This window comes from Ipomoea nil, unplaced genomic scaffold, assembly GCF_001879475.1.
Source record: "Ipomoea nil cultivar Tokyo-kokei standard unplaced genomic scaffold, Asagao_1.1 scaffold1026, whole genome shotgun sequence".
Taxonomy (NCBI): Eukaryota; Viridiplantae; Streptophyta; class Magnoliopsida; order Solanales; family Convolvulaceae; genus Ipomoea; species Ipomoea nil.
Genome location: NW_017617454.1, coordinates 197,527 through 207,289, shown reverse-complemented (window position 1 = coordinate 207,289; position 9,763 = coordinate 197,527). Strand labels below are relative to the sequence as shown.

General features: G+C 34.8%; 1 protein-coding gene across 1 annotated transcript; it reads right to left on the bottom strand.

The window, feature by feature from the left end:
* Positions 1 to 855: 855 nt before the first annotated feature.
* Positions 856 to 5,170, bottom strand: LOC109180426 (serine/threonine protein phosphatase 2A 57 kDa regulatory subunit B' theta isoform-like). The gene is made up of 4 exons (XM_019329986.1): positions 4,976 to 5,170; positions 4,792 to 4,878; positions 3,024 to 4,507; positions 856 to 1,648 (listed from the first exon to the last, which is right to left on the bottom strand). The coding sequence occupies exons 3-4, from the start codon at positions 4,236 to 4,238 to the stop codon at positions 1,289 to 1,291; spliced, it is 1,575 nt and encodes a 524-aa protein (XP_019185531.1). The 5' UTR covers positions 4,239 to 4,507; positions 4,792 to 4,878; positions 4,976 to 5,170; the 3' UTR covers positions 856 to 1,288.
* Positions 5,171 to 9,763: the final 4,593 nt, after the last annotated feature.

Genomic DNA, 9,763 nt, shown 5'->3' with positions numbered 1-9,763 from the left:
ATAGTGATTTTATCCAATTTAATTCTTAATTATAGTATTTTTTTTCAATTTAATCATTAATTCTAACAACTGATGACTGAATTAGATAGAACCATCAAAATTAAAAATCTAATTAAGCACAAAAAGTCGTTTATGACTAAATCAATAAAAATCACTAAAACGATGAGTACATAATACATTTGGTATTAACTCCTTTTTTTGGATTAATTTTGTTATAGGAATTCTGATTCTAGGAAAAAGTGCACCATATTAGAATTACAAAAATCATAAAGTTAGAGCACCTAAACATCGAAAATTTAATCTTATAAAGAATTTGTGATATTAAAATTACAGAGTATTGTATTTAATTTGAATTTAGATCCTATCGAGAATAATATTATTTGCACTCAAAATCTTGATATAGAATATTAATATAACACTATTGACTTGCCTAATAACTTGGAGAAGTACTATGTTTTGCATCATCATCAACTGATAACGTATAATGAATGCAAAAAAGAAACATCAACTCTTAGAATCATTCCTATAATGATACTCCAAACACATTAATGGACATAATCATTTGTATCATGCCAACTAATGTCCACTCTTCATTCTCAATAATTGCTACTGTATCAGTTGCATAGGATATCAGGATGAAACACAGCCTGGAAATCCTGGAATTATTATGTATGACCCTACACAACACAGCATGTTTAGCTGATTCCCAGGCTATAAAGTTTGAAACTTTGAACAATTTTCTCAATTACCCAGAATAGATGGGTTAAAGGGACTTCCTGGCATTTTATCTCTTCTCTAGAATTAGATTTTTTTCAGATTCATCTGAAGCAGCAGTAGGTGGCAGGCAGCATTTTCTAAACTTATTATGACGGTACAGATATAGAACTGCAGATTAAGAGTACACAAATGAAACTACATGCAAAATTATCTAGAGAGGGGGACCTGCAAAATGAAGCCCTTTCTTTTCTAGACAAACAAAGAGAATGCCACATTTAGTTTACTATCCAAATTAATTCAAGCTAGGTGTTCAGACTATAAAATCTTGAGAAACTATTTCCACCCAATTCCATATGTACAGCCCTCGTGTCCAAATCGGGGAGAGGGTAGTTCATATCCAACATAGTGTTCCATTCACCTGGAAGAATGGCAGGCATTACGATACCATGAACGAAGAGAGTGTGATTCTTGTTAATGATAAATCGACGTCCCTTGTTCATGATTCACATCCTCAGTCATCATGCCAGTCAGTACAATGAAGAGCTAGTGACAAAATAGGATTCCCAAGTCTTTAGCCAGATGTTGCACGAGGGGCCACCCTGTGTGAGACAAGAACTGGTTCATTACTTGCAGCTTTTATCCCAGCAATTTCTTCTAGACGCTTCCAAGTTGCTTCACGTTTCATTTTTATCTCTTGCTCGCGGGATTCATCTTCCTGAAATTTGTGCAAGCACTCCTCAAAAAGTTCAGCGTCAATATCAGAGAAGAGTTTGCGAACATTTAGTGTCAAACTTTGCACTGCTTGATTCCAGTGGGTTCTCGAATTTTTCTCCAATGCGGGGAAGATAATTGGCAGTATAACTTTGCGATTTTGTTTGATTAAGTTCTCAATGTGATCATTGTTCCATAAAAACAACGCCCTCTCAGCCACCTGCAAAAACAAAATTAAATAGTGGAAGGAACAGAAGAGGCTAAGATGGCAAACAAGTGTAATTCATTCTAGTTTATACCACTCCATACACTCAGCCATTAATCTTTTGGGTTCATTCTAATCAACTTAACTTGAGAATTCCCCATCCCCTAATTGTTTCTCCAAGAGAACCAAGAACAATTGAGAATAAATGGTATTTTCCTTTTTGTTTCTTATTAATATGTTAATGGACATCCCAGCAAGAGAGATGCTCCTTCACATGTTGTAGTTCAGAAATTGTTTTATCCATGCATTCATGTTCACACTGACCTAGAGAGTACAGGCCAATTCTCTCCACCACAATTAGGAAGATATATAGCCCAGCTAAGTGGTTAAAGTACACAACGGAGGATTAATTCTATCACTTTTTAGTTAAATATTCACTGAAATGGCATGCAATGAAAAAGAGATATCAGCTAGTTCCAAAAAGAGTAGCAGTGATGCTTTTAAAAAAAATTAAAAAAAATGGAATGCTCATTCAATTATAGTACTATAACATAGTTTCCATCAGTTCATGGCCTAGAGAAGGGGTAAATCAAAAAGTGGAATTCTGGAGATCTAGTTTAGACAAGGAGTTTGAACTAAATAGAACTAAAGAGGAGTAAAAGAACTGTTTCAAAATCAATAACACTAGAGAAAAGGTGTTGTTAAGAGCATAAATGTACCTTGGAGTACACACATTTAACACCTAGTTTCTGTTCTTCACAAGGAAAGAAGATGAACTAATCATAGAATGAAGGCTGAGTGGAAGTAGATAAGTATGGCCAACAGGCCAAGATTTATGTGTAAAAGTCATATGAAGTTGAAAAGTAAAAATTATCAATGGCCAAAACTGCTATTATTTATGGCCATGAGTACTCAATAATAAAGAAACAAAACGTCCAAAAGATGATAAGTAGGTTAGTAGTTAAGATGAGAATTCAAAGATAAATATGTTGGAAACGTCCAAAATATGGGCCACTCCCATAAAAGGTTGATTTCAAAATAAAGTACAATTGGCCCCTTACTGAAAATTGCAAGCACATCTTTTCAAAAGAAAACAATTTAGCCTTTTTGCAACAAGGAAAGAAGTACAGTGTAACAGTTTACCTTATATCAATTTCCCTCTCAATTCCACAACAACAACAACAACAACAAAACAGATTATATGCCATTCAAATACCTATTTTATGTTCTTGTTCTATAATATCCCTATCATATTAATATATTTATATCCATATCTATTCCTCAATCAAACAAGAGTAGCAAGACTAGTTTTGGCATCACATGAAGATAGTTGCAGGCCTAGGGAAAAGGAGAGAGAGAATAGAAAATAAGAATTGCGTTAACCACCAACCTGAAAATGTGAGCTGCTCAAGCAACGACCAATTTGTCGAAACAAGGGAACCATACAGCGCTGGAATTCTGGAGGCTGTGTAGCTTCCAGGACCTCCTCCAGCTCACCTAAGAACATAACCTCCTTTGAGCTGTTTGTAACTGGCCAATACTTCAATAAACCCCTAATAACAGTATCAGCAAGCTTGCAATCCTTCTCCACAAACTGAGTGATGCAGTATGATAACTGTTGATGGTACATCTGTATGCACTTTGGTTTGTGAAGCGGAATGAGAGCTCGAACAAGGAAAAGTTTGTGCTCTTCCTTCAGTGGTAAGGCAAACCCATTAATTATACTGCCCAATATTTCTAACAGCTCTGCTATTCCGTTATGTTTCTCAGTTTCAAAAATGAAGCGATAAAATATATTATTGATTGCTTTCCTAATGAATGGGCGGTGTACCATGAACTTTCCATATATGCGGTGGAGAACTGTTTTCAAGTACTCCCTTTCTCTTGGATCTTCTGAATCAAAAAGATCTAGTAGCTTTATGATAAACGAATGATTAATGTATCGCTTTGCTAATTTTGCATCTGTCTCCGGTGATGCCACAAACCTGAGAAGGAATTCATACACAATTTGCAGATGGGGCCATGAAGGGTCCATCATGGGTTCCTCTTCTTCCAAGTCAAAAGCTTCCAAAATTTTATTTTCACGAGGCTGAGGAGTAAGTGATCTGAACAAATTTATGGATACCATTTTTACAATTTCTTGCATGGTAATTTCTGTGAATTTCCCACTCACCGAGGCAACATAATCAACAAGATCCATCAAGGTTTGTCGCTTTATGTCTTTCTCTTTCAAGTTTTTTGTTGGATCAGTAAAATCAAACACTACACAACACATGTTCAACTTCTTTATGAACAAGGTTTGCTTCTCAGAAGTGGGAACATCTCTAAAATTAGGCAAGGCTTCATACTGGAAAACTGCTGAATTCCCATTCTCCTTTGCAACTGCAGAATGGAGAAGTTTATTTCCATGATTTAACCCCGCGGTAGAATTGGAATTGACCCCTGCAAGAGACGTAGCATTCAAACTCCCTGACCGCAAACCTGACAAGTCACTGCTTCTTGAACTAGAAGAAGCATTAGGAGGAAAAGTAGAGGTTCCCCCATCACGATTGTCAGCTGACTTTGAGGGCTTCCGTGGGAGTCTGTTGAGTATCTGTTTGATCATCACTGGGAACTACAGGATTAAGTTCACTTCAAGTAATCCTAACAGGTATGTTGATTGAATAGCTTACAACAGAGTGCAAACCACAAATGATAATAACATTTGCAGCAACAATCAGGAAATCAACCCAATCAAACCTGCTAACAGCAACCCAGTGAGGATCTAATCACCTCATAGGCTCTCTGTGTTCCTGACCAACAGAATCCAACATCCACAGTCTATGAATTCAAGTTCTTGTTCTTCTACTCTAAGTGAAAAAATCCCTTCCTTATCTGGCCAGTTAAAACAGTTAACATAAGAAAACCAAAATGAAGAACATCAAGGTTAACCGATTGTATAAAAGTCAAATCTCGCTACTAATCCAGCATCCAAAAGTCAAATTCCCCATTTTTTATGAAAATTTTTGTACCAAGTTGGTGAAAGTTTTCTTTTTTTCCCCAACTGTGCAGTGCAAGTATAGGTTTAAGCCCCAAACACCCACTATAACAATCAAATCTGCTGACCCATTAAGCTCTCCTCACCTCACCTTAGAAAGACAGGCAAGATATACACTAACCTCAGTTCTCTTCAGCTAGATCAAAGGATTACAAGATCTGAGGCATGATCTATGAAACCCAGCAAACATTCTTCATCAGAAAACCACCTGCAAAAAAAGCAATCAAGCAGACAACATAAAATGAACAACAATAAGAGCACCATTTACCAGGAATGAAGAAAAAATATATGAGTTTTAGGCTTACAAGGAGCTAAAAGACGGTAATGATAAGAAAAGAAAAGTTAAGGATGGAGGCCTCCGAGTTGGGTCAGTGATCGAAATCCGAAAACCGGCCAAGAGAGTAGAAAAGCAATCTCTGGTTGTTGTTGTTCTTGATGATGTGTTTGGTTCGCTAGAATTATTGTTATTCTGAAAATTTCTCTTAAACTGTTTTTTCTTTTTCTTTTTCCTTTTTCTATTTTTAAATATTATTAAAGCCTTTTCTCTTTATTCTCACTTTTGGGCATCTCCAGGCAGACAGAAGGACGCCCCTATAAATTGACATTTTCTGTCCTTCGACCGAGCTAAAGAAGGCTTGAGAGGGATGGGTAAGAACGGGATTTGAACATTCAGCACGAAGCGGATTGTGGCAGACGCGTTCAGTCATACGCGTGGGGCGAACATATTTGCTACTACTGACCTACTGTTGGAGAAGATGAGAAACGTTCCTGCGTTATCTGCTCCCAGAGTTTAAACAAAATAAACAATAACAAATTTTAAGATGAGTATTACTAATTACTAAATTTAAAAATAATCGTACAATATAGATAAATAGAATTAATTTCACTTTTGGTCCCACGACTTTTGATGTTCTATCACTTTTGGTGCACAACTTTAAAATTTTTTAATTTTGGTGCCTAACTTTGTTATTTTTATCAATTTTGGTCCTTTCGGCCAAATTGACAGTTAAATGTTGTTGGATTTTATATTGTTAGGGGTAAAATCGTCATCCCAAGGAAACGTCTTCAATATCTAAACAAAATCACCGTAAAATCATATCTATAGGTGTTTGATGATGAGAATAATGGGGAAGATGGGCAGAAACCAGACAGATCTATGAGATTTATAGTTTCGACCATTGGCAAACTCTTCTTTTCCTCTTAATATGATTTTTCTTTTGTTTAAATATTGAAGATCTTTCCATGGGATGACGATTTTGCCCCTAAAATATAAAATCTAGAAATATTTTACCATCAATTTGGCTAGAAGGACCTAAACTGATAAAAATAACAAAGTTAGGCACCAAAATTGAAAAAATTTAAAGTTGTGCACCAAAAGTGATAAGAACTCAAAAGTCGTGGGACCAAAAGTGAAATTAATTCTAGATAAATATATTACTGGATAAAGTTATAATTATTATATTACTGGATAAAGTTATAATTAATGTAGCTTAAGATTTTCATGACACTTTTAAGAATATGACTTTTGGTAATCTAACGGTGTTGACCAAGACTTTTTGAAAATATGCTGACGGTAAATATGTAACCAGAATAATAATTGTATTAAGTGATTTGTATTGCTCAATATTCTAGTGCTGACCATGTAGCATGGGCTCATTCTTTATACTATACATGTAACGGTTACTATAATTACACAACGGCCTCCTGCTAAGTGCAACGGCTAGCTACTTAGTTAATTGAGGCGCCCTCCTCCATAAGTGCGATGGCCGTTCATAACTCCTCTCTTTGATGAGGCAGCGCTCTTAATGTGTGGCTTCTCGTAACTCTTCACATGTTCTGTGCTCTTGACCGTTAATGTTTGATTGTCATTAATGCTTTGATTGGTTAGACACTTAGATCAAGCGTACCGAATCGGACCCAGTACCTTATCCAATTATCTTGTCACCTGCTATGCAATTTACCATGTTAAAGCTCAATTCTAGGAATAGAAACCTTACCAAATACAATGTACACAACTTGTTGCATACATGACACATGATCAAGCCATGCATAGATAAACTAATATCTAATTCCTAGCCAAGGAACAAGGGCCTTGGGTACTAAGCAGCTAGTCAATGACCTTATGACGCTGTTTGGTATTTTTCCATCAATAACATGTTTTTGAAAAATGTTTATTGAGAATAATTTTATGATAAAAATTATGTAACATGTTTGAAAACATAACAACTAAATTACCTGAAAATTTAATTAACATGTTTGGTTCGTTTAAAATTAAACTCTTTAAAACATCTAATATATCTTTGCTATATATTAACATTCAAAACATAACAAATAATTGAGAGTTTAATAAATTACTTGTATGATTTACTTTCCTTCATATTATTAAATGAGATCCCAATTGTCATAAACTTTTCTAAGTCAAATATTACACCAAATATGAAAATAATTTTCTCACTTTTTAAATTTACAGGAAAGTTTAAATTTTTCTAGTTACCAAATGCCCTCTAAGTGTCGAATACTCGTCTAATGATAACATGACAAGCCTCTTATTGCAATATCGAACCTAATCTTGTATAGTCATACCCAACATAAACAATGATTATTTCAATGAATATATGAAGTAATTGTCATTATAACTTATAAGTAGTTTTGTATGTAAGTGATATTGGGATTTTTGTAGGGGTGACTTAGATTTTAAATATGAAAGGTATATATAGGTTTTGTTTGGTGGAATTTATAGATTATTTTAAGATATCAATATGCTATAAGGTAAAACATGAGGAGTTTAAACTAATAGGGCGTTTGGTTGGAGGGAATTTAAATTTTCTTCCCACTTAATTCCTATATAATTCCAAATGCCATAAAATTTATTAGTTTGGTTGGAAGGAATTGCAATTCCTCTATTTTCATGGAATTAAAATCCTATGTACCCCCCTCCCCCCCTGCCCCCTCCCCAAAAGAAAAAAAGCTAGCGATAAGACAAAATCACCCATCCTTTTTTTGAATCTAAAATTAATACCACAACAACAATGGGCATTTTGGACTTTATACTACTTATTCACTTTCAATTCCCAAGTATATCAAACATTGAAATTGAAATTATCAGTAATTCTATTCTTGTAAACCAAACACTGGAATTTAAATTTCCACTTTATTCCCAGTAATTCATCTCCCATAGAATTGCAATTTCTTTCCCACGTAATTCCCCCACCAACCAAACGGCCTGTAATATTTTATTTTGAAACGTTACTCCAAGTAACGTTTAAAAAATAAGCTTATGATTTTTTAACTTTTTTCCTTTTGTATATTTATTAATTTACAAAAATGACATCATCTACCATTCATTAATCAAAATCCTAATATCTTAATTTATTATTTTATATTTTTTTTACCCTTATTAGCTAATTCAATAATTAATTTTACCGCCCACATGGGCAGCTCAACTGGTCATAGAGGTGAACTTTGGAAAGAATGATCAGGGATATAGTCTCACCAGCAGTACTGTGGGAGCAACCTCTCAACAATATACTTTGACGGGCTAGAGTGTGGGAAAAAAATAATTAATTTTACCAAATATTTCAATTAGGTATCTTATTAGTTAATAATTTTTGAGTAAATACCCAAAATGGTCCCTCAACTATAGCAAAGTTCACAAATTGGTCCTCGACTTTCAATTTTAACCAATTATGTCCTTAACTTTGCAACTTTAACACGATTTGGTCCTTCGAACACTTCTACATTAACGTCGGCGCCCGCGCCGTCATCGACGATTTCCATAAGAACCCGCAGCTCTCACCGGAGCACATGAAGGCCTCCAGGATGACGCTGCACCGGTTCGGAAAGACGTTGTCTTCTTCACTCTGGTACGAACTCAACTACATTGAATCCAAAGGGAGGATGAAGAAAGGCGACATGATTTGGCAGATTGCTTTCGACGGTGGATTCAAATGTAACAGTGCGGTCTGAAAATGCAACCGGAACCTTAAAAAATCGACAATGGACCATGAAATTACATATATATCCTCAAAAATCACAGTCAACAAACGGTCAAATAGACGGAGGACCAAATAATGTTAAAATTGCAAAGTTAAGGACTTAATTGGTTAAAATTGAAAGTCAAGGACCAATTTGTGAATTTAGCTATAGTAGAGGGACCATTTTGGGTATTTACTCATAATTTTTTAACTTTCAATTTTCATCTATATTTTAAACTAGGTGTGTCAAATAGAGTCATAAGGGGCAAAAAGCTATTATATTATATTCATAAAGAAATCTTTTTAACTGCCTCATAAATGTGGGCAGTGGGATATGTATGGTAGCTCCATCGCTAGCCAGACGTCGCATTACCTTCTTCGTATGCAACGACTATGGATCAGAAGTTCACTATCACCTGGAATTCACAAATGGTGATCACACAAAATCCATCAATTTCACTACTAAACAAATTAGTATACTCAACAAAATTCCATTTCAAAATCGAGACAAATTTTTGAATGGCATAGTTTCTATCTCAATCAAACAATGAATTCACGTAACACATTTAGACATTTCTCTTGAAAATAAAAATAAAACTCAAACTTATTACTTTATCACTCGACTTTTACAAACTAGTTAAAGTATAATTACTCCGTATTTTTAAAGTCTAATTATGCTACTGGATATTAATAAACATTCGATATTAAAATATAAATTAACTAAAGATAAAATATTATTTTTTAGTTCATTAACTATAATACATGTATCAATTTTAGTCATTAACTATTAAAATTTTCAAATTAGGTGCATGACTATTCAATTTGTATCACATTTGGTCATTGACTATTAACATTTTCAAAGGTGAAATGACTATTCAAGTTGTATCACATTTAGTCCTGCCGTTAAATTTTCTGGTCAAGTAACTGGTGATTGGCTAATTTATTTAATTTTTATTTTTAAAATTATAAAAAATAAAAATAAAAAAATGCCGGCCACCCCCACCCTCCTCAAGAGAGGGGTGGGGTGGACAACGTTGTCTTCCCACCCCCCCCCCCATTCATCCTTCGTCTCCGGCGGAGTCGAAGGAGGAATGGAGCCCCACCCCCTTCCTCCTCCTT

Bases quoted from the DNA above. Each gene is read 5' to 3' on its own strand.
- LOC109180426 (XM_019329986.1), bottom strand. From the start codon at position 4,238: ATGATCAAACAGATACTCAACAGACTCCCACGGAAGCCCTCAAAGTCA. The intron at 1,649-3,023 runs GTTGGTGGTTAA...TTGTTTTTGCAG, and splicing joins TGAGCAGCTCACATTTTCAG to GTGGCTGAGAGGGCGTTGTT.